The sequence below is a fragment of the Solea solea genome, chromosome 9 (genome assembly GCF_958295425.1).
Source record: "Solea solea chromosome 9, fSolSol10.1, whole genome shotgun sequence".
Lineage (NCBI taxonomy): Eukaryota > Metazoa > Chordata > Actinopteri > Pleuronectiformes > Soleidae > Solea > Solea solea.
The window spans coordinates 21,403,574-21,431,172 of record NC_081142.1 but is presented as its reverse complement, the minus strand read 5'-3'; the positions used below and the strand labels follow the sequence as shown (position 1 = coordinate 21,431,172).

General features: G+C 49.5%; 2 protein-coding genes across 2 annotated transcripts; both read right to left on the bottom strand.

The window, feature by feature from the left end:
• Window positions 1-6,956: 6,956 nt before the first annotated feature.
• On the bottom strand, window positions 6,957-22,166 carry LOC131465716 (mucin-2-like; the record flags this gene model as incomplete). Its single annotated transcript, XM_058638585.1, has 7 exons — window positions 6,957-7,892; window positions 9,948-10,868; window positions 11,340-12,308; window positions 13,593-14,102; window positions 15,114-15,986; window positions 17,145-17,954; window positions 20,541-22,166. Coding segments are annotated over 7 exons (6,645 nt in total), but the record flags the coding sequence as incomplete, so codon positions are not given.
• A 1,161-nt stretch (window positions 22,167-23,327) lies between these two features.
• Window positions 23,328-23,882, bottom strand: LOC131465231 (integumentary mucin C.1-like; the record flags this gene model as incomplete). Its single annotated transcript, XM_058637674.1, has 1 exon — window positions 23,328-23,882. A coding segment is annotated over one exon (555 nt), but the record flags the coding sequence as incomplete, so codon positions are not given.
• Window positions 23,883-27,599: the final 3,717 nt, after the last annotated feature.

Below are 27,599 nucleotides of genomic sequence, written 5' to 3'. Positions count from 1 at the left end.
GTTGTGATTGGAGCAGTAGTAGTTGTGGTTGGGGCAGTAGTTGTTGTGGTCGGTGCAGTAGTAGTTGTGGTTGGGGCAGTAGTTGTCGTGGTTGATGCAGTAGTTGTTGTGGTCGGTGCAGTTGTTGTGGTTTGAGCAGTAGTAGTGGTTGGAGCAGTAGTTGTCGTGGTTGATGCAGTAGTTGTTGTGGTTGGAGCAGTAGTTGTGGTTGGAGCAGTAGTTGTTGTGGTTGGAGCAGTGGAAGTTGTGGTTGAGGCAGTAGTTGTTGTTGTCGGTGCAGTAGTAGTTGTGGTTGGGGCAGTAGTTGTCGTGGTTGGGGCAGTAGTTGTCGTGGTTGGTGTAGTAGTTGTTGTGGTTGGAGCAGTAGTTGTGGTAGGGACAGTAGTTGTTGTGGTCGGTGCAGTAGTTGTGGTTGGAGCAGTAGTTGTGGTTGTAGTAGTAGTTGTTGTGGTCGGTGCAGTAGTAGTTGTGGTTGATGCAGTAGTTGTGGTTGGTGCAGTAGTAGTTGTGGTTGGAGCAGTAGTAGTTGTGGTTGGAGCAGTAGTAGTTGTGGTTGGGGCAGTAGTTGTTGTGGTTGGTGCAGTTGTAGTTGGGGCAGTAGTTGTTGTGGTTGGTGCAGTTGTAGTTGGGGCAGTAGTTGTTGTGGTTGGGGCAGTAGTTGTCGTGGTTGGTGTAGTAGTTGTTGTGGTTGGGGCAGTAGTAGTTGTGGTCGGTGCAGTAGTTGGGGTTGGAGCAGTAGTTGTGGTAGGAGCAGTGGTAGTTGTGGTTGGTGTAGTAGTTGTTGTGGTTGGGGCAGTAGTAGTTGTGGTCGGTGCAGTAGTTGTGGTTGGAGCAGTAGTTGTGGTAGGGACAGTAGTTGTTGTGGTCGGTGCAGTAGTTGTGGTTGGAGCAGTAGATGTGGTTGTAGTAGTAGTTGTTGTGGTCGGTGCAGTTGTTGTGATTGGAGCAGTAGTTGTTGTGGTTGGAGCAGTAGTAGTTGTGGTTGGGGCAGTAGTTGTTGTGGTTGATGCAGTAGTTGTGGTTGGTGCAGTAGTAGTTGTGGTTGGAGCAGTAGTAGTTGTGGTTGGGGCAGTAGTTGTTGTGGTTGGAGCAGTAGTAGTTGTGGTTGGGGCAGTATTTGTTGTGGTTGGTGCAGTTGTAGTTGGGGCAGTAGTTGTTGTGGTTGGGGCAGTAGTTGTCGTGGTTGGTGTAGTAGTTGTTGTGGTTGGGGCAGTAGTAGTTGTGGTCGGTGCAGTAGTTGTGGTTGGAGCAGTAGTTGTGGTTGGTGCAGTAGTTGTGGTTGGTGCAGTAGTAGTTGTAGTTGGGGCAGTAGTTGTTGTGATTGGAGCAGTAGTTGTTGTGGTTGGAGCAGTAGTAGTTGTGGTTGGGGCAGTAGTTGTTGTGGTTGATGGAGTAGTTGTGGTTGGTGCAGTAGTAGTTGTGGTTGGAGCAGTAGTAGTTGTGGTTGGGGCAGTAGTTGTTGTGGTTGGAGCAGTAGTTGTGGTTGTTGCAGTAGTAGTTGTGGTTGGAGCAGTAGTAGTTGTGGTTGGGGCAGTATTTGTTGTGGTTGGTGCAGTTGTAGTTGGGGCAGTAGTTGTTGTGGTTGGGGCAGTAGTTGTCGTGGTTGGTGTAGTAGTTGTTGTGGTTGGGGCAGTAGTAGTTGTGGTCGGTGCAGTAGTTGTGGTTGGAGCAGTAGTTGTGGTTGGAGAAGTAGTTGTTGTGGTTGAGGCAGTAGTTGTTGTTGTCGGTGCAGTAGTAGTTGTGGTTGGGGCAGTAGTTGTCGTGGTTGGGGCAGTAGTTGTCGTGGTTGGTGTAGTAGTTGTTGTGGTTGGTGCAGTAGTTGTGGTTGGAGCAGTAGTTGTGGTTGGGACAGTAGTTGTGGTTGGGACAGTAGTTGTGGTCGGTGCAGTAGTTGTCGTGGTTGATGCAGTAGTTGTTGTGGTCGGTGCAGTAGTTGTGGTTGGAGCAGTAGTTGTGGTTGGAGAAGTAGTTGTTGTGGTAGGAGCAGTGGTAGTTGTGGTTGGGGCAGTAGTTGTTGTGGTTGGTGCAGTAGTAGTTGTGGTTGGGGCTGTAGTTGTTGTGGTTGGTGCAGTAGTTGTGGTTGGTGCAGTAGTAGTTGTAGTTGGGGCAGTAGTTGTTGTGATTGGAGCAGAAGTTGTTGTGGTTGGAGCAGTAGTAGTTGTGGTTGGGGCAGTAGTTCTTGTGGTTGATGGAGTAGTTGTGGTTGGTGCAGTAGTAGTTGTGGTTGGGGCAGTGGTTGTTGTGGTTGATGGAGTAGTTGTGGTTGGTGCAGTAGTAGTTGTGGTTGGAGCAGTAGTAGTTGTGGTTGGGGCAGTAGTTGTTGTGGTTGGAGCAGTAGTTGTTGTGGTTGGGGCAGTAGTTGTCATGGTTGGTGTAGTAGTTGTTGTGGTCGGTGCAGTAGTTGTGGTTGGAGCAGTAGTTGTGGTTGGGACAGTAGTTGTTGTGGTCGGTGCAGTGGCTGTGGTTGGGACAGTAGTTGTCGTGGTTGATGCAGTAGTTGTTGTGGTTGGTGCAGTAGTAGTTGTGGTTGGGGCAGTAGTTGTTGTGGTTGGAGCAGTAGTAGTTGTGGTTGGGGCAGTAGTTGTGGTGGTTGGAGCAGTAGTTGTAGTAGTTGGTGCAGTAGTAGTTGTAGTTGGAGCAGTAGTAGTTGTGGTTGAGGCAGTAGTTGTTGTGGTCGGTGCAGTAGTAGTTGTGGTTGGGGCAGTAGTTGTCGTGGTTGGGGCAGTAGTTGTCGTGGTTGGTGTAGTAGTTGTTGTGGTTGGTGCAGTAGTTGTGGTTGGAGCAGTAGTTGTGGTTGGGACAGTAGTTGTAGTTGGGGCAGTAGTTGTTGTGATTGGGGCAGAAGTTGTCGTTGTTGGTGTAGTAGTTGTTGTGGTTGGGGCAGTAGTAGTTGTGGTCGGTGCAGTAGTTGTGGTTGGAGCAGTAGTTGTGGTTGGTGCAGTAGTTGTGGTTGGTGCAGTAGTAGTTGTAGTTGGGGCAGTAGTTGTTATGATTGGAGCAGTAGTTGTTGTGGTTGGAGCAGTAGTAGTTGTGGTTGGGGCAGTAGTTGTTGTGGTTGATGGAGTAGTTGTGGTTGGTGCAGTAGTAGTTGTGGTTGGAGCAGTAGTAGTTGTGGTTGGGGCAGTAGTTGTTGTGGTTGGAGCAGTAGTTGTGGTTGTTGCAGTAGTAGTTGTGGTTGGAGCAGTAGTAGTTGTGGTTGGGGCAGTATTTGTTGTGGTTGGTGCAGTTGTAGTTGGGGCAGTAGTTGTTGTGGTTGGGGCAGTAGTTGTCGTGGTTGGTGTAGTAGTTGTTGTGGTTGGGGCAGTAGTAGTTGTGGTCGGTGCAGTAGTTGTGGTTGGAGCAGTAGTTGTGGTTGGAGCAGTAGTTGTTGTGGTAGGAGCAGTGGAAGTTGTGGTTGAGGCAGTAGTTGTTGTTGTCGGTGCAGTAGTAGTTGTGGTTGGGGCAGTAGTTGTCGTGGTTGGGGCAGTAGTTGTCGTGGTTGGTGTAGTAGTTGTTGTGGTTGGTGCAGTAGTTGTGGTTGGAGCAGTAGTTGTGGTTGGGACAGTAGTTGTGGTTGGGACAGTAGTTGTGGTCGGTGCAGTAGTTGTCGTGGTTGATGCAGTAGTTGTTGTGGTCGGTGCAGTAGTTGTGGTTGGAGCAGTAGTTGTGGTTGGAGAAGTAGTTGTTGTGGTAGGAGCAGTGGTAGTTGTGGTTGGGGCAGTAGTTGTTGTGGTTGGTGCAGTAGTAGTTGTGGTTGGGGCTGTAGTTGTTGTGGTTGGTGCAGTAGTTGTGGTTGGTGCAGTAGTAGTTGTAGTTGGGGCAGTAGTTGTTGTGGTTGGAGCAGTAGTTGTTGTGGTAGGAGCAGTGGTAGTTGTGGTTGGGGCAATAGTTGTTGTGGTTGATGGAGTAGTTGTGGTTGGTGCAGTAGTAGTTGTGGTTGGAGCAGTAGTAGTTGTGGTTGGGGCAGTAGTTGTTGTGGTTGATGGAGTAGTTGTGGTTGGTGCAGTAGTAGTTGTGGTTGGAGCAGTAGTAGTTGTGGTTGGGGCAGTAGTTGTTGTGGTTGGAGCAGTAGTTGTGGTTGTTGCAGTAGTAGTTGTGGTTGGAGCAGTAGTAGTTGTGGTTGAGGCAGTATTTGTTGTGGTTGGTGCAGTTGTAGTTGGGGCAGTAGTTGTTGTGGTTGGGGCAGTAGTTGTCGTGGTTGGTGTAGTAGTTGTTGTGGTTGGGGCAGTAGTAGTTGTGGTCGGTGCAGTAGTTGTGGTTGGAGCAGTAGTTGTGGTTGGAGCAGTAGTTGTTGTGGTAGGAGCAGTGGAAGTTGTGGTTGAGGCAGTAGTTGTTGTTGTCGGTGCAGTAGTAGTTGTGGTTGGGGCAGTAGTTGTCGTGGTTGGGGCAGTAGTTGTCGTGGTTGGTGTAGTAGTTGTTGTGGTTGGTGCAGTAGTTGTGGTTGGAGCAGTAGTTGTGGTTGGGACAGTAGTTGTGGTTGGGACAGTAGTTGTGGTCGGTGCAGTAGTTGTCGTGGTTGATGCAGTAGTTGTTGTGGTCGGTGCAGTAGTTGTGGTTGGAGCAGTAGTTGTGTTTGGAGAAGTAGTTGTTGTGGTAGGAGCAGTAGTAGTTGTAGTTGGGGCAGTAGTTGTTGTGGTTGGAGCAGTAGTTGTTGTGGTAGGAGCAGTGGTAGTTGTGGTTGGGGCAGTAGTTGTTGTGGTTGATGGAGTAGTTGTGGTTGGTGCAGTAGTAGTTGTGGTTGGAGCAGTAGTAGTTGTGGTTGGGGCAGTAGTTGGTGTGGTTGATGGAGTAGTTGTCGTTGGTGCAGTAGTAGTTGTGGTTGGAGCAGTAGTAGTTGTGGTTGGGGCAGTAGTTGTTGTGGTTGGAGCAGTAGTTGTTGTGGTTAGGGCAGTAGTTGTCGTGGTTGGTGTAGTAGTTGTTGTGGTCGGTGCAGTAGTTGTGGTTGGAGCAGTAGTTGTGGTAGGGACAGTAGTTGTTGTGGTCGGTGCAGTAGTTGTGGTTGGAGCAGTAGTTGTGGTTGTAGTAGTAGTTGTTATGGTCGATGCAGTTGTTGTGATTGGAGCAGTAGTTGTTGTGGTTGGAGCAGTAGTAGTTGTGGTTGGGGCAGTAGTTGTTGTGGTTGATGCAGTAGTTGTGGTTGGTGCAGTAGTAGTTGTGGTTGGGGCAGTAGTTGTCGTGGTTGGGGCAGTAGTTGTCGTGGTTGGTGTAGTAGTTGTTGTGGTTGGTGCAGTAGTTGTGGTTGGAGCAGTAGTTGTGGCTGGGACAGTAGTTGTAGTTGGGGCAGTAGTTGTTGTGATTGGGGCAGTAGTTGTCGTGGTTGGTGTAGTAGTTGTTGTGGTTGGGGCAGTAGTAGTTGTGGTCGGTGCAGTAGTTGTGGTTGGAGCAGTAGTTGTGGTTGGTGCAGTAGTTGTGGTTGGTGCAGTAGTAGTTGTAGTTGGGGCAGTAGTTGTTATGATTGGAGCAGTAGTTGTTGTGGTTGGAGCAGTAGTAGTTGTGGTTGGGGCAGTAGTTGTTGTGGTTGATGGAGTAGTTGTGGTTGGTGCAGTAGTAGTTGTGGTTGGAGCAGTAGTAGTTGTGGTTGGGGCAGTAGTTGTTGTGGTTGGAGCAGTAGTTGTGGTTGTTGCAGTAGTAGTTGTGGTTGGAGCAGTAGTAGTTGTGGTTGGGGCAGTATTTGTTGTGGTTGGTGCAGTTGTAGTTGGGGCAGTAGTTGTTGTGGTTGGGGCAGTAGTTGTCGTGGTTGGTGTAGTAGTTGTTGTGGTTGGGGCAGTAGTAGTTGTGGTCGGTGCAGTAGTTGTGGTTGGAGCAGTAGTTGTGGTTGGAGCAGTAGTTGTTGTGGTAGGAGCAGTGGAAGTTGTGGTTGAGGCAGTAGTTGTTGTCGGTGCAGTAGTAGTTGTGGTTGGGGCGGTAGTTGTCGTGGTTGGGGCAGAAGTTGTCGTGGTTGGTGTAGTAGTTGTTGTGGTTGGTGCAGTAGTTGTGGTTGGAGCAGTAGTTGTGGTTGGGACAGTAGTTGTGGTTGGGACAGTAGTTGTGGTCGGTGCAGTAGTTGTCGTGGTTGATGCAGTAGTTGTTGTGGTCGGTGCAGTAGTTGTGGTTGGAGCAGTAGTTGTGGTTGGAGAAGTAGTTGTTGTGGTAGGAGCAGTGGTAGTTGTGGTTGGGGCAGTAGTTGTTGTGGTTGGTGCAGTAGTAGTTGTGGTTGGGGCTGTAGTTGTTGTGGTTGGTGCAGTAGTTGTGGTTGGTGCAGTAGTAGTTGTAGTTGGGGCAGTAGTTGTTGTGGTTGGAGCAGTGGTTGTTGTGGTAGGAGCAGTGGTAGTTGTGGTTGGGGCAGTAGTTGTTGTGGTTGATGGAGTAGTTGTGGTTGGTGCAGTAGTAGTTGTGGTTGGAGCAGTAGTAGTTGTGGTTGGGGCAGTAGTTGTTGTGGTTGATGGAGTAGTTGTGGTTGGTGCAGTAGTAGTTGTGGTTGGAGCAGTAGTAGTTGTGGTTGGGGCAGTAGTTGTTGTGGTTGGAGCAGTAGTTGTGGTTGTTGCAGTAGTAGTTGTGGTTGGAGCAGTAGTAGTTGTGGTTGGGGCAGTATTTGTTGTGGTTGGTGCAGTTGTAGTTGGGGCAGTAGTTGTTGTGGTTGGGGCAGTAGTTGTCGTGGTTGGTGTAGTAGTTGTTGTGGTTGGGGCAGTAGTAGTTGTGGTCGGTGCAGTAGTTGTGGTTGGAGCAGTAGTTGTGGTTGGAGCAGTAGTTGTTGTGGTAGGAGCAGTGGAAGTTGTGGTTGAGGCAGTAGTTGTTGTTGTCGGTGCAGTAGTAGTTGTGGTTGGGGCAGTAGTTGTCGTGGTTGGGGCAGTAGTTGTCGTGGTTGGTGTAGTAGTTGTCGTGGTTGGTGCAGTAGTTGTGGTTGGAGCAGTAGTTGTGGTTGGGACAGTAGTTGTAGTTGGGGCAGTAGTTGTTGTGATTGGGGCAGAAGTTGTCGTTGTTGGTGTAGTAGTTGTTGTGGTTGGGGCAGTAGTAGTTGTGGTCGGTGCAGTAGTTGTGGTTGGAGCAGTAGTTGTGGTTGGTGCAGTAGTTGTGGTTGGTGCAGTAGTAGTTGTAGTTGGGGCAGTAGTTGTTATGATTGGAGCAGTAGTTGTTGTGGTTGGAGCAGTAGTAGTTGTGGTTGGGGCAGTAGTTGTTGTGGTTGATGGAGTAGTTGTGGTTGGTGCAGTAGTAGTTGTGGTTGGAGCAGTAGTAGTTGTGGTTGGGGCAGTAGTTGTTGTGGTTGGAGCAGTAGTTGTGGTTGTTGCAGTAGTAGTTGTGGTTGGAGCAGTAGTAGTTGTGGTTGGGGCAGTATTTGTTGTGGTTGGTGCAGTTGTAGTTGGGGCAGTAGTTGTTGTGGTTGGGGCAGTAGTTGTCGTGGTTGGTGTAGTAGTTGTTGTGGTTGGGGCAGTAGTAGTTGTGGTCGGTGCAGTAGTTGTGGTTGGAGCAGTAGTTGTGGTTGGAGCAGTAGTTGTTGTGGTAGGAGCAGTGGAAGTTGTGGTTGAGGCAGTAGTTGTTGTTGTCGGTGCAGTAGTAGTTGTGGTTGGGGCAGTAGTTGTCGTGGTTGGGGCAGTAGTTGTCGTGGTTGGTGTAGTAGTTGTTGTGGTTGGTGCAGTAGTTGTGGTTGGAGCAGTAGTTGTGGTTGGGACAGTAGTTGTGGTTGGGACAGTAGTTGTGGTCGGTGCAGTAGTTGTCGTGGTTGATGCAGTAGTTGTTGTGGTCGGTGCAGTAGTTGTGGTTGGAGCAGTAGTTGTGGTTGGAGAAGTAGTTGTTGTGGTAGGAGCAGTGGTAGTTGTGGTTGGGGCAGTAGTTGTTGTGGTTGGTGCAGTAGTAGTTGTGGTTGGGGCTGTAGTTGTTGTGGTTGGTGCAGTAGTTGTGGTTGGTGCAGTAGTAGTTGTAGTTGGGGCAGTAGTTGTTGTGGTTGGAGCAGTAGTTGTTGTGGTAGGAGCAGTGGTAGTTGTGGTTGGGGCAATAGTTGTTGTGGTTGATGGAGTAGTTGTGGTTGGTGCAGTAGTAGTTGTGGTTGGAGCAGTAGTAGTTGTGGTTGGGGCAGTAGTTGTTGTGGTTGATGGAGTAGTTGTGGTTGGTGCAGTAGTAGTTGTGGTTGGAGCAGTAGTAGTTGTGGTTGGGGCAGTAGTTGTTGTGGTTGGAGCAGTAGTTATGGTTGTTGCAGTAGTAGTTGTGGTTGGAGCAGTAGTAGTTGTGGTTGAGGCAGTATTTGTTGTGGTTGGTGCAGTTGTAGTTGGGGCAGTAGTTGTTGTGGTTGGGGCAGTAGTTGTCGTGGTTGGTGTAGTAGTTGTTGTGGTTGGGGCAGTAGTAGTTGTGGTCGGTGCAGTAGTTGTGGTTGGAGCAGTAGTTGTGGTTGGAGCAGTAGTTGTTGTGGTAGGAGCAGTGGAAGTTGTGGTTGAGGCAGTAGTTGTTGTTGTCGGTGCAGTAGTAGTTGTGGTTGGGGCAGTAGTTGTCGTGGTTGGGGCAGTAGTTGTCGTGGTTGGTGTAGTAGTTGTTGTGGTTGGTGCAGTAGTTGTGGTTGGAGCAGTAGTTGTGGTTGGGACAGTAGTTGTGGTTGGGACAGTAGTTGTGGTCGGTGCAGTAGTTGTCGTGGTTGATGCAGTAGTTGTTGTGGTCGGTGCAGTAGTTGTGGTTGGAGCAGTAGTTGTGTTTGGAGAAGTAGTTGTTGTGGTAGGAGCAGTAGTAGTTGTAGTTGGGGCAGTAGTTGTTGTGGTTGGAGCAGTAGTTGTTGTGGTAGGAGCAGTGGTAGTTGTGGTTGGGGCAGTAGTTGTTGTGGTTGATGGAGTAGTTGTGGTTGGTGCAGTAGTAGTTGTGGTTGGAGCAGTAGTAGTTGTGGTTGGGGCAGTAGTTGGTGTGGTTGATGGAGTAGTTGTCGTTGGTGCAGTAGTAGTTGTGGTTGGAGCAGTAGTAGTTGTGGTTGGGGCAGTAGTTGTTGTGGTTGGAGCAGTAGTTGTTGTGGTTAGGGCAGTAGTTGTCGTGGTTGGTGTAGTAGTTGTTGTGGTCGGTGCAGTAGTTGTGGTTGGAGCAGTAGTTGTGGTAGGGACAGTAGTTGTTGTGGTCGGTGCAGTAGTTGTGGTTGGAGCAGTAGTTGTGGTTGTAGTAGTAGTTGTTATGGTCGATGCAGTTGTTGTGGTTGGAGCAGTAGTAGTTGTGGTTGGAGCAGTAGTAGTTGTGGTTGGGGCAGTAGTTGTTGTGGTTGATGCAGTAGTTGTGGTTGGTGCAGTAGTAGTTGTGGTTGGGGCAGTAGTTGTCGTGGTTGGGGCAGTAGTTGTCGTGGTTGGTGTAGTAGTTGTTGTGGTTGGTGCAGTAGTTGTGGTTGGAGCAGTAGTTGTGGCTGGGACAGTAGTTGTAGTTGGGGCAGTAGTTGTTGTGATTGGGGCAGTAGTTGTCGTGGTTGGTGTAGTAGTTGTTGTGGTTGGGGCAGTAGTAGTTGTGGTCGGTGCAGTAGTTGTGGTTGGAGCAGTAGTTGTGGTTGGTGCAGTAGTTGTGGTTGGTGCAGTAGTAGTTGTAGTTGGGGCAGTAGTTGTTATGATTGGAGCAGTAGTTGTTGTGGTTGGAGCAGTAGTAGTTGTGGTTGGGGCAGTAGTTGTTGTGGTTGATGGAGTAGTTGTGGTTGGTGCAGTAGTAGTTGTGGTTGGAGCAGTAGTAGTTGTGGTTGGGGCAGTAGTTGTTGTGGTTGGAGCAGTAGTTGTGGTTGTTGCAGTAGTAGTTGTGGTTGGAGCAGTAGTAGTTGTGGTTGGGGCAGTATTTGTTGTGGTTGGTGCAGTTGTAGTTGGGGCAGTAGTTGTTGTGGTTGGGGCAGTAGTTGTCGTGGTTGGTGTAGTAGTTGTTGTGGTTGGGGCAGTAGTAGTTGTGGTCGGTGCAGTAGTTGTGGTTGGAGCAGTAGTTGTGGTTGGAGCAGTAGTTGTTGTGGTAGGAGCAGTGGAAGTTGTGGTTGAGGCAGTAGTTGTTGTTGTCGGTGCAGTAGTAGTTGTGGTTGGGGCGGTAGTTGTCGTGGTTGGGGCAGTAGTTGTCGTGGTTGGTGTAGTAGTTGTTGTGGTTGGTGCAGTAGTTGTGGTTGGAGCAGTAGTTGTGGTTGGGACAGTAGTTGTGGTTGGGACAGTAGTTGTGGTCGGTGCAGTAGTTGTCGTGGTTGATGCAGTAGTTGTTGTGGTCGGTGCAGTAGTTGTGGTTGGAGCAGTAGTTGTGGTTGGAGAAGTAGTTGTTGTGGTAGGAGCAGTGGTAGTTGTGGTTGGGGCAGTAGTTGTTGTGGTTGGTGCAGTAGTAGTTGTGGTTGGGGCTGTAGTTGTTGTGGTTGGTGCAGTAGTTGTGGTTGGTGCAGTAGTAGTTGTAGTTGGGGCAGTAGTTGTTGTGGTTGGAGCAGTGGTTGTTGTGGTAGGAGCAGTGGTAGTTGTGGTTGGGGCAGTAGTTGTTGTGGTTGATGGAGTAGTTGTGGTTGGTGCAGTAGTAGTTGTGGTTGGAGCAGTAGTAGTTGTGGTTGGGGCAGTAGTTGTTGTGGTTGATGGAGTAGTTGTGGTTGGTGCAGTAGTAGTTGTGGTTGGAGCAGTAGTAGTTGTGGTTGGGGCAGTAGTTGTTGTGGTTGGAGCAGTAGTTGTGGTTGTTGCAGTAGTAGTTGTGGTTGGAGCAGTAGTAGTTGTGGTTGGGGCAGTATTTGTTGTGGTTGGTGCAGTTGTAGTTGGGGCAGTAGTTGTTGTGGTTGGGGCAGTAGTTGTCGTGGTTGGTGTAGTAGTTGTTGTGGTTGGGGCAGTAGTAGTTGTGGTCGGTGCAGTAGTTGTGGTTGGAGCAGTAGTTGTGGTTGGAGCAGTAGTTGTTGTGGTAGGAGCAGTGGAAGTTGTGGTTGAGGCAGTAGTTGTTGTTGTCGGTGCAGTAGTAGTTGTGGTTGGGGCAGTAGTTGTCGTGGTTGGGGCAGTAGTTGTCGTGGTTGGTGTAGTAGTTGTCGTGGTTGGTGCAGTAGTTGTGGTTGGAGCAGTAGTTGTGGTTGGGACAGTAGTTGTGGTTGGGACAGTAGTTGTGGTCGGTGCAGTAGTTGTCGTGGTTGATGCAGTAGTTGTTGTGGTCGGTGCAGTAGTTGTGGTTGGAGCAGTAGTTGTGGTTGGAGAAGTAGTTGTTGTGGTAGGAGCAGTGGTAGTTGTGGTTGGAGCAGTCGTTGTAGTGGTTGGTGCAGTAGTAGTTGTGGTTGGAGCAGTAGTAGTTGTGGTTGGGGCAGAAGTACTTGTGGTTGGGGCAGTAGTTGTTGTGATTGGAGCAGTAGTAGTTGTGGTTGGGGCAGTAGTTGTTGTGGTCGGTGCAGTAGTAGTTGTGGTTGGGGCAGTAGTTGTCGTGGTTGGTGTAGTAGTTGTTGTGGTTGGTGCAGTAGTTGTGGTTGGGACAGTAGTTGTTGTGGTCGGTGCAGTAGTTGTGGTTGGAGCAGTAGTTGTCGTGGTTGATGCAGTAGTTGTGGTTGGAGCAGTAGTTGTGGTTGGAGCAGTAGTTGTTGTGGTAGGAGCAGTGGTAGTTGTGGTTGGGGCAGTTGTTGTTGTGGTTGGTGCAGTAGTAGTTGTGGTTGGGGCTGTAGTTGTTATAGTTGGGGCAGTAGTTGTTGTGGTTGGTGCAGTAGTTGTGGTTGGTGCAATAGTAGTTGTAGTTGGGGCAGTAGTTGTTGTGATTGGAGCAGTAGTTGTTGTGGTTGGAGCAGTAGTAGTTGTGGTTGGGGCAGTAGTTGTTGTGGTTGATGCAGTAGTTGTGGTAGGTGCAGTAGTAGTTGTGGTTGGAGCAGTAGTAGTTGTGGTTGGGGCAGTAGTTGTTGTGGTTAGAGCAGTTGTTGTTGTGGTTGGAGCAGTAGTAGTTGTGGTTGGGGCAGTAGTTGTTGTGGTTGGTGCAGTTGTAGTTGGGGCAGTAGTTGTTGTGGTTGGGGCAGTAGTTGTCGTGGTTAGTGTAGTAGTTGTTGTGGTTGGTGCAGTAGTTGTGGTTGGAGCAGTAGTTGTGGTTGGGACAGTAGTTGTGGTCGGTGCAGTAGTTGTGGTTGGAGCAGTAGTTGTGGTTGGGACAGTAGTTGTGGTCGGTGCAGTAGTTGTGGTTGGGACAGTAGTTGTCGTGGTTGGTGCAGTAGTAGTTGTGGTTGGGGCAGTAGTTGTTGTGATTGGAGCAGTAGTTGTAGTGGTTAGTGCAGTAGTTGTCGTTGGAACAGTAGTAGTTGTGGTTGGTGCAGTAGTAGTTGTAGTTGGTGCAGTAGTAGTTGTGGTTGGGGCAGTAGTTGTCGTGGTTGGTGCAGTAGTTGTTGTAGTTGGTGCAGTAGTAGTTGTGGTTGGGGCAGTAGTTGTTGTGGTTGGAGCAGTAGTTGTTGTGGTTGGGGCTGTAGTTGTTGTGGTTGGAGCTGTAGTAGTTTTGGTTGGGGCAGTAGTTGTTGTGGTTGGAGCTGTAGTAGTTGTGGTTGGGGCAGTAGTAGTTGTTGGTGCAGTAGTTGTCGTGGTTGGTGCAGTAGTTGTTGTGGTTGGAGCAGTAGTTGTTGTGGTTGGAGCAGTAGTAGTTGTGGTTGGGGCAGTAGTTGTGGTGGTTGGGGCAGTAGTTGTTGTGGTTGGAGCTGTAGTAGTTGTGGTTTGGGCAGTAGTTGTTGTGGTTGGAGCAGTAGTGGTTGTGGTTGGTGCAGTAGTAGTTGTGGTTGGGGCAGTAGTTGTCGTGGTTGGTGCAGTAGTTGTTGTAGTTGGTGCAGTAGTAGTTGTGGTTGGGGCAGTAGTTGTTGTGGTTGGAGCAGTAGTTGTTGTGGTTGGGGCAGTAGTTGTTGTGGTTGGAGCTGTAGTAGTTGTGGTTGGGGCAGTAGTTGTTGTGGTTGAAGCTGTAGTAGTTGTGGTTGGGGCAGTAGTAGTTGTTGGTGCAGTAGTTGTCGTGGTTGGTGCAGTAGTTGTTGTGGTTGGAGCAGTAGTTGTTGTGGTTGGAGCAGTAGTAGTTGTGGTTGGGACAGTAGTTGTGGTGGTTGGGGCAGTAGTTGTTGTGGTTGGAGCTGTAGTAGTTGTGGTTTGGGCAGTAGTTGTTGTGGTTGGAGCAGTAGTGGTTGTGGTTGGTGCAGTGGTTGTTGTAGTTGGGGCAGTGGTTGTTGTAGTTGGGGCAGTAGTTGTAGTGGTTGGAGCAGTCGTAGTGGTTGGTGCAGTAGTAGTTGTAGTTGGGGCAGTAGTTGTTGTGGTTGGAACAGTAGTAGTTGTGGTTGGTGCAGTAGTTGTTGTGGTTGGTGCAGTAGTAGTTGTGGTTGGGGCAGTAGTTGTCGTGGTTGGTGCAGTAGTTGTTGTAGTTGGTGCAGTAGTAGTTGTGGTTGGGGCAGTAGTTGTTGTGGTTGGAGCAGTAGTTGTTGTGGTTGGGGCTGTAGTTGTTGTGGTTGGAGCTGTAGTAGTTTTGGTTGGGGCAGTAGTTGTTGTGGTTGGAGCTGTAGTAGTTGTGGTTGGGGCAGTAGTTGTCGTGGTTGGGGCAGTAGTTGTCGTGGTTGGTGTAGTAGTTGTTGTGGTTGGTGCAGTAGTTGTGGTTGGAGCAGTAGTTGTGGTTGGGACAGTAGTTGTGGTTGGGACAGTAGTTGTGGTCGGTGCAGTAGTTGTCGTGGTTGATGCAGTAGTTGTGGTCGGTGCAGTAGTTGTGGTTGGAGCAGTAGTTGTGTTTGGAGAAGTAGTTGTTGTGGTAGGAGCAGTAGTAGTTGTAGTTGGGGCAGTAGTTGTTGTGGTTGGAGCAGTAGTTGTTGTGGTAGGAGCAGTGGTAGTTGTGGTTGGGGCAGTAGTTGTTGTGGTTGATGGAGTAGTTGTGGTTGGTGCAGTAGTAGTTGTGGTTGGAGCAGTAGTAGTTGTGGTTGGGGCAGTAGTTGGTGTGGTTGATGGAGTAGTTGTCGTTGGTGCAGTAGTAGTTGTGGTTGGAGCAGTAGTAGTTGTGGTTGGGGCAGTAGTTGTTGTGGTTGGAGCAGTAGTTGTTGTGGTTAGGGCAGTAGTTGTCGTGGTTGGTGTAGTAGTTGTTGTGGTCGGTGCAGTAGTTGTGGTTGGAGCAGTAGTTGTGGTAGGGACAGTAGTTGTTGTGGTCGGTGCAGTAGTTGTGGTTGGAGCAGTAGTTGTGGTTGTAGTAGTAGTTGTTATGGTCGATGCAGTTGTTGTGGTTGGAGCAGTAGTAGTTGTGGTTGGAGCAGTAGTAGTTGTGGTTGGGGCAGTAGTTGTTGTGGTTGATGCAGTAGTTGTGGTTGGTGCAGTAGTAGTTGTGGTTGGGGCAGTAGTTGTCGTGGTTGGGGCAGTAGTTGTCGTGGTTGGTGTAGTAGTTGTTGTGGTTGGTGCAGTAGTTGTGGTTGGAGCAGTAGTTGTGGCTGGGACAGTAGTTGTAGTTGGGGCAGTAGTTGTTGTGATTGGGGCAGTAGTTGTCGTGGTTGGTGTAGTAGTTGTTGTGGTTGGGGCAGTAGTAGTTGTGGTCGGTGCAGTAGTTGTGGTTGGAGCAGTAGTTGTGGTTGGTGCAGTAGTTGTGGTTGGTGCAGTAGTAGTTGTAGTTGGGGCAGTAGTTGTTATGATTGGAGCAGTAGTTGTTGTGGTTGGAGCAGTAGTAGTTGTGGTTGGGGCAGTAGTTGTTGTGGTTGATGGAGTAGTTGTGGTTGGTGCAGTAGTAGTTGTGGTTGGAGCAGTAGTAGTTGTGGTTGGGGCAGTAGTTGTTGTGGTTGGAGCAGTAGTTGTGGTTGTTGCAATAGTAGTTGTGGTTGGAGCAGTAGTAGTTGTGGTTGGGGCAGTATTTGTTGTGGTTGGTGCAGTTGTAGTTGGGGCAGTAGTTGTTGTGGTTGGGGCAGTAGTTGTCGTGGTTGGTGTAGTAGTTGTTGTGGTTGGGGCAGTAGTAGTTGTGGTCGGTGCAGTAGTTGTGGTTGGAGCAGTAGTTGTGGTTGGAGCAGTAGTTGTTGTGGTAGGAGCAGTGGAAGTTGTGGTTGAGGCAGTAGTTGTTGTTGTCGGTGCAGTAGTAGTTGTGGTTGGGGCGGTAGTTGTCGTGGTTGGGGCAGTAGTTGTCGTGGTTGGTGTAGTAGTTGTTGTGGTTGGTGCAGTAGTTGTGGTTGGAGCAGTAGTTGTGGTTGGGACAGTAGTTGTGGTTGGGACAGTAGTTGTGGTCGGTGCAGTAGTTGTCGTGGTTGATGCAGTAGTTGTTGTGGTCGGTGCAGTAGTTGTGGTTGGAGCAGTAGTTGTGGTTGGAGAAGTAGTTGTTGTGGTAGGAGCAGTGGTAGTTGTGGTTGGGGCAGTAGTTGTTGTGGTTGGTGCAGTAGTAGTTGTGGTTGGGGCTGTAGTTGTTGTGGTTGGTGCAGTAGTTGTGGTTGGTGCAGTAGTAGTTGTAGTTGGGGCAGTAGTTGTTGTGGTTGGAGCAGTGGTTGTTGTGGTAGGAGCAGTGGTAGTTGTGGTTGGGGCAGTAGTTGTTGTGGTTGATGGAGTAGTTGTGGTTGGTGCAGTAGTAGTTGTGGTTGGAGCAGTAGTAGTTGTGGTTGGGGCAGTAGTTGTTGTGGTTGATGGAGTAGTTGTGGTTGGTGCAGTAGTAGTTGTGGTTGGAGCAGTAGTAGTTGTGGTTGGGGCAGTAGTTGTTGTGGTTGGAGCAGTAGTTGTGGTTGTTGCAGTAGTAGTTGTGGTTGGAGCAGTAGTAGTTGTGGTTGGGGCAGTATTTGTTGTGGTTGGTGCAGTTGTAGTTGGGGCAGTAGTTGTTGTGGTTGGGGCAGTAGTTGTCGTGGTTGGTGTAGTAGTTGTTGTGGTTGGGGCAGTAGTAGTTGTGGTCGGTGCAGTAGTTGTGGTTGGAGCAGTAGTTGTGGTTGGAGCAGTAGTTGTTGTGGTAGGAGCAGTGGAAGTTGTGGTTGAGGCAGTAGTTGTTGTTGTCGGTGCAGTAGTAGTTGTGGTTGGGGCAGTAGTTGTCGTGGTTGGGGCAGTAGTTGTCGTGGTTGGTGTAGTAGTTGTCGTGGTTGGTGCAGTAGTTGTGGTTGGAGCAGTAGTTGTGGTTGGGACAGTAGTTGTGGTTGGGACAGTAGTTGTGGTCGGTGCAGTAGTTGTCGTGGTTGATGCAGTAGTTGTTGTGGTCGGTGCAGTAGTTGTGGTTGGAGCAGTAGTTGTGGTTGGAGAAGTAGTTGTTGTGGTAGGAGCAGTGGTAGTTGTGGTTGGAGCAGTCGTTGTAGTGGTTGGTGCAGTAGTAGTTGTGGTTGGAGCAGTAGTAGTTGTGGTTGGGGCAGAAGTACTTGTGGTTGGGGCAGTAGTTGTTGTGATTGGAGCAGTAGTAGTTGTGGTTGGGGCAGTAGTTGTTGTGGTCGGTGCAGTAGTAGTTGTGGTTGGGGCAGTAGTTGTCGTGGTTGGTGTAGTAGTTGTTGTGGTTGGTGCAGTAGTTGTGGTTGGGACAGTAGTTGTTGTGGTCGGTGCAGTAGTTGTGGTTGGAGCAGTAGTTGTCGTGGTTGATGCAGTAGTTGTGGTTGGAGCAGTAGTTGTGGTTGGAGCAGTAGTTGTTGTGGTAGGAGCAGTGGTAGTTGTGGTTGGGGCAGTTGTTGTTGTGGTTGGTGCAGTAGTAGTTGTGGTTGGGGCTGTAGTTGTTATAGTTGGGGCAGTAGTTGTTGTGGTTGGTGCAGTAGTTGTGGTTGGTGCAATAGTAGTTGTAGTTGGGGCAGTAGTTGTTGTGATTGGAGCAGTAGTTGTTGTGGTTGGAGCAGTAGTAGTTGTGGTTGGGGCAGTAGTTGTTGTGGTTGATGCAGTAGTTGTGGTAGGTGCAGTAGTAGTTGTGGTTGGAGCAGTAGTAGTTGTGGTTGGGGCAGTAGTTGTTGTGGTTAGAGCAGTTGTTGTTGTGGTTGGAGCAGTAGTAGTTGTGGTTGGGGCAGTAGTTGTTGTGGTTGGTGCAGTTGTAGTTGGGGCAGTAGTTGTTGTGGTTGGGGCAGTAGTTGTCGTGGTTAGTGTAGTAGTTGTTGTGGTTGGTGCAGTAGTTGTGGTTGGAGCAGTAGTTGTGGTTGGGACAGTAGTTGTGGTCGGTGCAGTAGTTGTGGTTGGAGCAGTAGTTGTGGTTGGGACAGTAGTTGTGGTCGGTGCAGTAGTTGTGGTTGGGACAGTAGTTGTCGTGGTTGGTGCAGTAGTAGTTGTGGTTGGGGCAGTAGTTGTTGTGATTGGAGCAGTAGTTGTAGTGGTTAGTGCAGTAGTTGTCGTTGGAACAGTAGTAGTTGTGGTTGGTGCAGTAGTAGTTGTAGTTGGTGCAGTAGTAGTTGTGGTTGGGGCAGTAGTTGTCGTGGTTGGTGCAGTAGTTGTTGTAGTTGGTGCAGTAGTAGTTGTGGTTGGGGCAGTAGTTGTTGTGGTTGGAGCAGTAGTTGTTGTGGTTGGGGCTGTAGTTGTTGTGGTTGGAGCTGTAGTAGTTTTGGTTGGGGCAGTAGTTGTTGTGGTTGGAGCTGTAGTAGTTGTGGTTGGGGCAGTAGTAGTTGTTGGTGCAGTAGTTGTCGTGGTTGGTGCAGTAGTTGTTGTGGTTGGAGCAGTAGTTGTTGTGGTTGGAGCAGTAGTAGTTGTGGTTGGGGCAGTAGTTGTGGTGGTTGGGGCAGTAGTTGTTGTGGTTGGAGCTGTAGTAGTTGTGGTTTGGGCAGTAGTTGTTGTGGTTGGAGCAGTAGTGGTTGTGGTTGGTGCAGTAGTAGTTGTGGTTGGGGCAGTAGTTGTCGTGGTTGGTGCAGTAGTTGTTGTAGTTGGTGCAGTAGTAGTTGTGGTTGGGGCAGTAGTTGTTGTGGTTGGAGCAGTAGTTGTTGTGGTTGGGGCAGTAGTTGTTGTGGTTGGAGCTGTAGTAGTTGTGGTTGGGGCAGTAGTTGTTGTGGTTGAAGCTGTAGTAGTTGTGGTTGGGGCAGTAGTAGTTGTTGGTGCAGTAGTTGTCGTGGTTGGTGCAGTAGTTGTTGTGGTTGGAGCAGTAGTTGTTGTGGTTGGAGCAGTAGTAGTTGTGGTTGGGACAGTAGTTGTGGTGGTTGGGGCAGTAGTTGTTGTGGTTGGAGCTGTAGTAGTTGTGGTTTGGGCAGTAGTTGTTGTGGTTGGAGCAGTAGTGGTTGTGGTTGGTGCAGTGGTTGTTGTAGTTGGGGCAGTGGTTGTTGTAGTTGGGGCAGTAGTTGTAGTGGTTGGAGCAGTCGTAGTGGTTGGTGCAGTAGTAGTTGTAGTTGGGGCAGTAGTTGTTGTGGTTGGAACAGTAGTAGTTGTGGTTGGTGCAGTAGTTGTTGTGGTTGGTGCAGTAGTAGTTGTGGTTGGGGCAGTAGTTGTCGTGGTTGGTGCAGTAGTTGTTGTAGTTGGTGCAGTAGTAGTTGTGGTTGGGGCAGTAGTTGTTGTGGTTGGAGCAGTAGTTGTTGTGGTTGGGGCTGTAGTTGTTGTGGTTGGAGCTGTAGTAGTTTTGGTTGGGGCAGTAGTTGTTGTGGTTGGAGCTGTAGTAGTTGTGGTTGGGGCAGTAGTAGTTGTTGGTGCAGTAGTTGTCGTGGTTGGTGCAGTAGTTGTTGTGGTTGGAGCAGTAGTTGTTGTGGTTGGAGCAGTAGTAGTTGTGGTTGGGGCAGTAGTTGTGGTGGTTGGGGCAGTAGTTGTTGTGGTTGGAGCTGTAGTAGTTGTGGTTTGGGCAGTAGTTGTTGTGGTTGGAGCAGTAGTGGTTGTGGTTGGTGCAGTAGTAGTTGTGGTTGGGGCAGTAGTTGTCGTGGTTGGTGCAGTAGTTGTTGTAGTTGGTGCAGTAGTAGTTGTGGTTGGGGCAGTAGTTGTTGTGGTTGGAGCAGTAGTTGTTGTGGTTGGGGCAGTAGTTGTTGTGGTTGGAGCTGTAGTAGTTGTGGTTGGGGCAGTAGTTGTTGTGGTTGAAGCTGTAGTAGTTGTGGTTGGGGCAGTAGTAGTTGTTGGTGCAGTAGTTGTTGTGGTTGGAGCAGTAGTGGTTGTGGTTGGTGCAGTGGTTGTAGTTGGGGCAGTGGTTGTTGTAGTTGGGGCAGTAGTTGTAGTGGTTGGAGCAGTCGTAGTGGTTGGTGCAGTAGTAGTTGTAGTTGGGGCAGTAGTTGTTGTGGTTGGAGCAGTAGTTGTCGTGGTTGGGGCAGTAGTTGTTGTGGTTGGTGCAGTAGTTGTGGTTGGTGCAGTTGTAGTTGGGGCAGTAGTTGTTGTGATTGGAGCAGTAGTTGTTGTGGTTGGAGCAGTAGTAGTTGTGGTTGGGGCAGTAGTTGTTGTGGTTGATGCAGTAGTTGTGGTAGGTGCAGTAGTAGTTGTGGTTGGAGCAGTAGTAGTTGTGGTTGGGGCAGTAGTTGTGGTTGGAGCAGTAGTTGTTGTGGTTGGTGCAGTTGTAGTTGGGGCAGTAGTTGTTGTGGTTGGGGCAGTAGTTGTCGTGGTTAGTGTAGTAGTTGTTGTGGTTGGTGCAGTAGTTGTGGTTGGAGCAGTAGTTGTGGTTGGGACAGTAGTTGTGGTGGGTGCAGTAGTTGTGGTTGGGACAATAGTTGTCGTGGTTGGTGCAGTAGTAGTTGTAGTTGGTGCAGTAGTAGTTGTGGTTGGGGCAGTAGTTGTTGTGGTTGGAGCAGTAGTTGTTCTGGTTGGGGCAGTAGTTGTTGTGGTTGGAGCTGTAGTAGTTGTGGTTGGGGCAGTAGTTGTCGTGGTTGGAGCTGTAGTAGTTGTGGTTGGGGCAGTAGTAGTTGTTGGTGCAGTAGTTGTCGTGGTTGGTGCAGTAGTTGTTGTGGTTGGAGCAGTAGTTGTTGTGGTTGGAGCAGTAGTAGTTGTGGTTGGGGCAGTAGTTGTTGTGGTTTGGGCAGTAGTAGTTGTGGTTGGGGCAGTAGTTGTCATGGTTGGAGCTGTAGTAGTTGTGGTTGGGGCAGTAGTTGTCATGGTTGGAGCTGTAGTAGTTGTGGTTGGGGCAGTAGTAGTTGTTGGTGCAGTAGTTGTCGTGGTTGGTGCAGTAGTTGTTGTGGTTGGAGCAGTAGTTGTTGTGGTTGGAGCAGTAGTAGTTGTGGTTGGGGCAGTAGTTGTGGTGGTTGGGGCAGTAGTTGTGGTTGGAGCTGTAGTAGTTGTGGTTTGGGCAGTAGTTGTTGTGGTTGGTGCAGTTGTAGTTGGGGCAGTAGTTGTTGTGGTTAGAACTGTATTAGTTGTGGTTGGGGCAGTAGTTGTTGTGGTTGGAGCTGTAGTAGTTGTGGTTGGGGCAGTAGTTGTTGTGGTTTGGGCAGTAGTTGTGGTTGGGGCAGTAGTTGTCGTGGTTGGTGCAGTAGTTGTTGTGGTTGGTGCAGTAGTTGTTGTGGTTGGGGCAGTAGTTGTGGTGGTTGGAGCAGTAGTTGTTGTAGTTGGTGCAGTTGTAGTTGGAGCAGTAGTTGTTGTGGTTAGAGCTGTAGTAGTTGTGGTTGGGGCAGTAGTTGTGGTTGGAGCTGTAGTAGTTGTGGTTGGGGCAGTAGTTGTTGTGGTTGGAGCAGTAGTAGTTGTGGTTGGGGCAGTAGTTGTTGTGGTTTGGGCAGTAGTAGTTGTGGTTGGGGCAGTAGTTGTCATGGTTGGTGCGGTAGTTGTTGTGGTTAGGGCAGTAGTTGTGGTGGTTGGAGCAGTAGTTGTGGTGGTTGGAGCAGCAGTTGTTGTAGTTGGTGCAGTAGTAGTTGTAGTTGGAGCAGTAGTAGTTGTAGTTGTTGTGGTTGGAGCATTAGTAGTTGTGGTTGGGGCAGAAGTACTTGTGGTTGGGGCAGTAGTTGTTGTGGTTGGTGCCATAGTAGTTGTAGTTGGGGCAGTAGTTGTTGTGATTGGAGCAGTAGTAGTTGTGGTTGGGGCAGTAGTTGTTGTGGTCGGTGCAGTAGTAGTTGTGGTTGGGGCAGTAGTTGTCGTGGTTGGTGTAGTAGTTGTTGTGGTTGGTGCAGTAGTTGTAGTTGGAGCAGTAGTTGTGGTTGGGACAGTAGTTGTTGTGGTCGGTGCAGTAGTTGTGGTTGGAGCAGTAGTTGTCGTGGTTGATGCAGTAGTTGTTGTGGTCGGTGCAGTAGTTGTGGTTGGAGCAGTAGTTGTTGTGGTTGATGCAGTAGTTGTGGTAGGTGCAGTAGTAGTTGTGGTTGGAGCAGTAGTAGTTGTGGTTGGGGCAGTAGTTGTGGTTGGAGCAGTAGTAGTTGTGGTTGGGGCAGTAGTTGTTGTGGTTGGGGCAGTAGTTGTCGTGGTTAGTGTAGTAGTTGTTGTGGTTGGTGCAGTAGTTGTGGTTGGAGCAGTAGTTGTGGTTGGGACAGTAGTTGTGGTCGGTGCAGTAGTTGTGGTTGGGACAGTAGTTGTCGTGGTTGGTGCAGTAGTAGTTGTGGTTGGGGCAGTAGTTGTGATTGGAGCAGTAGTTGTAGTGGTTAGTGCAGTAGTTGTCGTTGGAACAGTAGTAGTTGTGGTTGGTGCAGTAGTTGTTGTAGTTGGTGCAGTAGTAGTTGTGGTTGGGGCAGTAGTTGTCGTGGTTGGTGCAGTAGTTGTTGTAGTTGATGCAGTAGTAGTTGTGGTTGGTGCAGTAGTTGTTGTGGTTGGAGCAGTAGTAGTTGTGGTTGGGGCAGTAGTTGTGGTGGTTGGGGCAGTAGTTGTTGTGGTTGGAGCTGTAGTAGTTGTGGTTTGGGCAGTAGTTGTTGTGGTTGGAGCAGTAGTGGTTGTGGTTGGTGCAGTGGTTGTTGTAGTTGGGGCAGTGGTTGTTGTAGTTGGGGCAGTAGTTGTAGTGGTTGGAGCAGTTGTAGTGGTTGGTGCAGTAGTAGTTGGGGCAGTAGTTGTCGTGGTTGGTGCAGTAGTTGTTGTGGTTGGAGCTGTAGTAGTTGTAGTTGGGGCAGTAGTTGTTGTGGTTGGAGCAGTAGTTGTCGTGGTTGGTGCAGTAGTTGTTGTGGTTGGAGCTGTAGTAGTTGTGGTTTGGGCAGTTGTTGTGGTTGGAGCAGTAGTGGTTGTGGTTGGTGCAGTAGTAGTTGTGGTTGGGGCAGTAGTAGTTGTGGTTGGGGCAGTAGTTGTCGTGGTTGGTGCAGTAGTTGTGGTGGTTGGGGCAGTAGTTGTTGTGGTTGGAGCTGTAGTAGTTGTGGTTTGGGCAGTAGTTGTTGTGGTTGGAACAGTAGTGGTTGTGGTTGGTGCAGTGGTTGTTGTAGTTGGGGCAGTGGTTGTTGTAGTTGGGGCAGTAGTTGTAGTTGTTGGAGCAGTCGTAGTGGTTGGTGCCGTAGTAGTTGTAGTTGGGGCAGTAGTTGTGGTTGGAGCAGTAGTTGTCGTGGTTGGGGCAGTAGTTGTCGTGGTTGGGGCAGTAGTTGTCGTGGTTGGTGCAGTAGTTGTTGTGGTTGGAGCTGTAGTAGTTGTAGTTGGGGCAGTCTTTGTTGTGGTTGGAGCAGTAGTTGTCGTGGTTGGTGCAGTAGTTGTTGTAGTTGGTGCAGTAGTAGTTGTGGTTGGGGCAGTAGTTGTCGTGGTTGGTGCAGTAGTTGTTGTGGTTGGTGCAGTAGTTGTTGTGGTTGGGGCAGCAGTTGTTGTGGTTGGGGCAGTAGTTGTGGTGATTGGGGCAGTAGTTGTTGTGGTTGGAGCTGTAGTAGTTGTGGTTTGGGCAGTAGTTGTTGTGGTTGGAGCAGTAGTGGTTGTGGTTGGTGCAGTAGTTGTTGTGGTTGGAGCTGTAGTAGTTGTAGTTGGGGCAGTAGTTGTTGTGGTTGGAGCAGTAGTTGTCGTGGTTGGTGCAGTAGTTGTTGTGGTTGGAGCTGTAGTAGTTGTGGTTTGGGCAGTAGTTGTTGTGGTTGGAGCAGTAGTGGTTGTGGTTGGTGCAGTGGTTGTTGTAGTTGGGGCAGTGGTTGTTGTAGTTGGGGCAGTAGTTGTAGTTGTTGGAGCAGTCGTAGTGGTTGGTGCCGTAGTAGTTGTAGTTGGGGCAGTAGTTGTCGTGGTTGGTGCAGTAGTTGTTGTGGTTGGAGCTGTAGTAGTTGTAGTTGGGGCAGTCTTTGTTGTGGTTGGAGCAGTAGTTGTCGTGGTTGGTGCAGTAGTTGTTGTAGTTGGTGCAGTAGTAGTTGTGGTTGGGGCAGTAGTTGTCGTGGTTGGTGCAGTAGTTGTTGTGGTTGGTGCAGTAGTTGTTGTGGTTGGGGCAGCAGTTGTTGTGGTTGGGGCAGTAGTTGTGGTGATTGGGGCAGTAGTTGTTGTGGTTGGAGCTGTAGTAGTTGTGGTTTGGGCAGTAGTTGTTGTGGTTGGAGCAGTAGTGGTTGTGGTTGGTGCAGTAGTAGTTGTGGTTGGGGCAGTAGTTGTCGTGGTTGGTGCAGTAGTTGTTGTAGTTGGTGCAGTAGTAGTTGTGGTTGGGGCAGTAGTTGTTGTGGTTGGAGCAGTAGTTGTTGTGGTTGGGGCAGTAGTTGTTGTGGTTGGAGCTGTAGTAGTTGTGGTTGGGGCAGTAGTTGTTGTGGTTGGAGCTGTAGTAGTTGTGGTTGGGGCAGTAGTAGTTGTTGGGGCAGTAGTAGTTGTTGGTGCAGTAGTTGTCGTGGTTGGTGCAGTAGTTGTTGTGGTTGGAGCAGTAGTTGTTGTGGTTGGAGCAGTAGTAGTTGTGGTTGGGGCAGTAGTTGTGGTGGTTGGGGCAGTAGTTGTTGTGGTTGGAGCTGTAGTAGTTGTGGTTTGGGCAGTAGTTGTTGTTGTTGGAGCAGTAGTGGTTGTGGTTGGTGCAGTGGTTGTTGTAGTTGGGGCAGTGGTTGTAGTGGTTGGAGCAGTTGTAGTGGTTGGTGCAGTTGTAGTTGGTGCAGTAGTAGTTGTGGTTGGGGCAGTAGTTGTTGTGGTTGGAGCAGTAGTTGTTCTGGTTGGGGCAGTAGTTGTTGTGGTTGGAGCTGTAGTAGTTGTGGTTGGGGCAGTAGTTGTTGTGGTTGGAGCTGTAGTAGTTGTGGTTGGGGCAGTAGTAGTTGTTGGTGCAGTAGTTGTCGTGGTTGGTGCAGTAGTTGTTGTGGTTGGAGCAGTAGTTGTTGTGGTTGGAGCAGTAGTAGTTGTGGTTGGGGCAGTAGTTGTTGTGGTTTGGGCAGTAGTAGTTGTGGTTGGGGCAGTAGTTGTCATGGTTGGAGCTGTAGTAGTTGTGGTTGGGGCAGTAGTTGTCATGGTTGGAGCTGTAGTAGTTGTGGTTGGGGCAGTAGTAGTTGTTGGTGCAGTAGTTGTCGTGGTTGGTGCAGTAGTTGTTGTGGTTGGAGCAGTAGTTGTTGTGGTTGGAGCAGTAGTAGTTGTGGTTGGGGCAGTAGTTGTGGTGGTTGGGGCAGTAGTTGTGGTTGGAGCTGTAGTAGTTGTGGTTTGGGCAGTAGTTGTTGTGGTTGGTGCAGTTGTAGTTGGGGCAGTAGTTGTTGTGGTTAGAACTGTATTAGTTGTGGTTGGGGCAGTAGTTGTTGTGGTTGGAGCTGTAGTAGTTGTGGTTGGGGCAGTAGTTGTTGTGGTTTGGGCAGTAGTTGTGGTTGGGGCAGTAGTTGTCGTGGTTGGTGCAGTAGTTGTTGTGGTTGGTGCAGTAGTTGTTGTGGTTGGGGCAGTAGTTGTGGTGGTTGGAGCAGTAGTTGTTGTAGTTGGTGCAGTTGTAGTTGGAGCAGTAGTTGTTGTGGTTAGAGCTGTAGTAGTTGTGGTTGGGGCAGTAGTTGTGGTTGGAGCTGTAGTAGTTGTGGTTGGGGCAGTAGTTGTTGTGGTTGGAGCAGTAGTAGTTGTGGTTGGGGCAGTAGTTGTTGTGGTTTGGGCAGTAGTAGTTGTGGTTGGGGCAGTAGTTGTCATGGTTGGTGCAGTAGTTGTTGTGGTTAGGGCAGTAGTTGTGGTGGTTGGAGCAGTAGTTGTGGTTGTTGGAGCAGCAGTTGTTGTAGTTGGTGCAGTAGTAGTTGTAGTTGGAGCAGTAGTAGTTGTAGTTGTTGTGGTTGGAGCATTAGTAGTTGTGGTTGGGGCAGAAGTACTTGTGGTTGGGGCAGTAGTTGTTGTGGTTGGTGCCATAGTAGTTGTAGTTGGGGCAGTAGTTGTTGTGATTGGAGCAGTAGTAGTTGTGGTTGGGGCAGTAGTTGTTGTGGTCGGTGCAGTAGTAGTTGTGGTTGGGGCAGTAGTTGTCGTGGTTGGTGTAGTAGTTGTTGTGGTTGGTGCAGTAGTTGTGGTTGGAGCAGTAGTTGTGGTTGGGACAGTAGTTGTTGTGGTCGGTGCAGTAGTTGTGGTTGGAGCAGTAGTTGTCGTGGTTGATGCAGTAGTTGTTGTGGTCGGTGCAGTAGTTGTGGTTGGAGCAGTAGTTGTTGTGGTTGATGCAGTAGTTGTGGTAGGTGCAGTAGTAGTTGTGGTTGGAGCAGTAGTAGTTGTGGTTGGGGCAGTAGTTGTGGTTGGAGCAGTAGTAGTTGTGGTTGGGGCAGTAGTTGTTGTGGTTGGGGCAGTAGTTGTCGTGGTTAGTGTAGTAGTTGTTGTGGTTGGTGCAGTAGTTGTGGTTGGAGCAGTAGTTGTGGTTGGGACAGTAGTTGTGGTCGGTGCAGTAGTTGTGGTTGGGACAGTAGTTGTCGTGGTTGGTGCAGTAGTAGTTGTGGTTGGGGCAGTAGTTGTGATTGGAGCAGTAGTTGTAGTGGTTAGTGCAGTAGTTGTGGTGGTTGGGGCAGTAGTTGTCGTGGTTGGTGCAGTAGTTGTTGTAGTTGATGCAGTAGTAGTTGTGGTTGGGGCAGTAGTTGTTGTGGTTGGAGCAGTAGTAGTTGTGGTTGGGGCAGTAGTTGTGGTGGTTGGGGCAGTAGTTGTTGTGGTTGGAGCTGTAGTAGTTGTGGTTTGGGCAGTAGTTGTTGTGGTTGGAGCAGTAGTGGTTGTGGTTGGTGCAGTGGTTGTTGTAGTTGGGGCAGTGGTTGTTGTAGTTGGGGCAGTAGTTGTAGTGGTTGGAGCAGTTGTAGTGGTTGGTGCAGTAGTAGTTGGGGCAGTAGTTGTCGTGGTTGGTGCAGTAGTTGTTGTGGTTGGAGCTGTAGTAGTTGTAGTTGGGGCAGTAGTTGTTGTGGTTGGAGCAGTAGTTGTCGTGGTTGGTGCAGTAGTTGTTGTGGTTGGAGCTGTAGTAGTTGTGGTTTGGGCAGTTGTTGTGGTTGGAGCAGTAGTGGTTGTGGTTGGTGCAGTAGTAGTTGTGGTTGGGGCAGTAGTAGTTGTGGTTGGGGCAGTAGTTGTCGTGGTTGGTGCAGTAGTTGTGGTGGTTGGGGCAGTAGTTGTTGTGGTTGGAGCTGTAGTAGTTGTGGTTTGGGCAGTAGTTGTTGTGGTTGGAGCAGTAGTGGTTGTGGTTGGTGCAGTGGTTGTTGTAGTTGGGGCAGTGGTTGTTGTAGTTGGGGCAGTAGTTGTAGTTGTTGGAGCAGTCGTAGTGGTTGGTGCCGTAGTAGTTGTAGTTGGGGCAGTAGTTGTGGTTGGAGCAGTAGTTGTCGTGGTTGGGGCAGTAGTTGTCGTGGTTGGGGCAGTAGTTGTTGTGGTTGGTGCAGTAGTTGTTGTGGTTGGAGCTGTAGTAGTTGTAGTTGGGGCAGTCTTTGTTGTGGTTGGAGCAGTAGTTGTCGTGGTTGGTGCAGTAGTTGTTGTAGTTGGTGCAGTAGTAGTTGTGGTTGGGGCAGTAGTTGTCGTTGTTGGTGCAGTAGTTGTTGTGGTTGGTGCAGTAGTTGTTGTGGTTGGGGCAGCAGTTGTTGTGGTTGGGGCAGTAGTTGTGGTGATTGGGGCAGTAGTTGTTGTGGTTGGAGCTGTAGTAGTTGTGGTTTGGGCAGTAGTTGTTGTGGTTGGAGCAGTAGTGGTTGTGGTTGGTGCAGTAGTAGTTGTGGTTGGGGCAGTAGTTGTCGTGGTTGGTGCAGTAGTTGTTGTAGTTGGTGCAGTAGTAGTTGTGGTTGGGGCAGTAGTTGTTGTGGTTGGAGCAGTAGTTGTTGTGGTTGGGGCAGTAGTTGTTGTGGTTGGAGCTGTAGTAGTTGTGGTTGGGGCAGTAGTTGTTGTGGTTGGAGCTGTAGTAGTTGTGGTTGGAGCAGTAGTAGTTGTGGTTGGGGCAGTAGTTGTGGTGGTTGGGGCAGTAGTTGTTGTGGTTGGAGCTGTAGTAGTTGTGGTTTGAGCTGTAGTAGTTGTGGTTGGGGCAGTAGTAGTTGTTGGTGCAGTAGTTGTTGTGGTTGGAGCAGTAGTTGTTGTGGTTGGAGCAGTAGTAGTTGTGGTTGGGGCAGTAGTTGTGGTGGTTGGGGCAGTAGTTGTTGTGGTTGGAGCTGTAGTAGTTGTGGTTTGGGCAGTAGTTGTTGTGGTTGGTGCAGTTGTAGTTGGGGCAGTAGTTGTTGTGGTTAGAACTGTATTAGTTGTGGTTGGGGCAGTAGTTGTTGTGGTTGGAGCTGTAGTAGTTGTGGTTTGGGCAGTAGTTGTGGTTGGTGCAGTTGTAGTTGGGGCAGTAGTTGTTGTGGTTAGAACTGTATTAGTTGTGGTTGGAGCTGTAGTTGTTGTGGTCGGAGCTGTAGTAGTTGTGGTTGGGGCAGTTGTTGTTGTGGTTTGGGCAGTAGTTGTGGTTGGGGCAGTAGTTGTCGTGGTTGGTGCAGTAGTTGTGGTTGGTGCAGTAGTTGTTGTGGTTGGGGCAGTAGTTGTGGTGGTTGGAGCAGTAGTTGTTGTAGTTGGGGCAGTAGTTGTCGTGGTTGGGGCAGTAGTTGTCGTGGTTGGTGCAGTAGTTGTTGTGGTTGGAGCTGTAGTAGTTGTAGTTGGGGCAGTAGTTGTTGTGGTTGGAGCAGTAATTGTCGTGGTTGGTGCAGTAGTTGTTGTAGTTGGTGCAGTAGTAGTTGTGGTTGGGGCAGTAGTTGC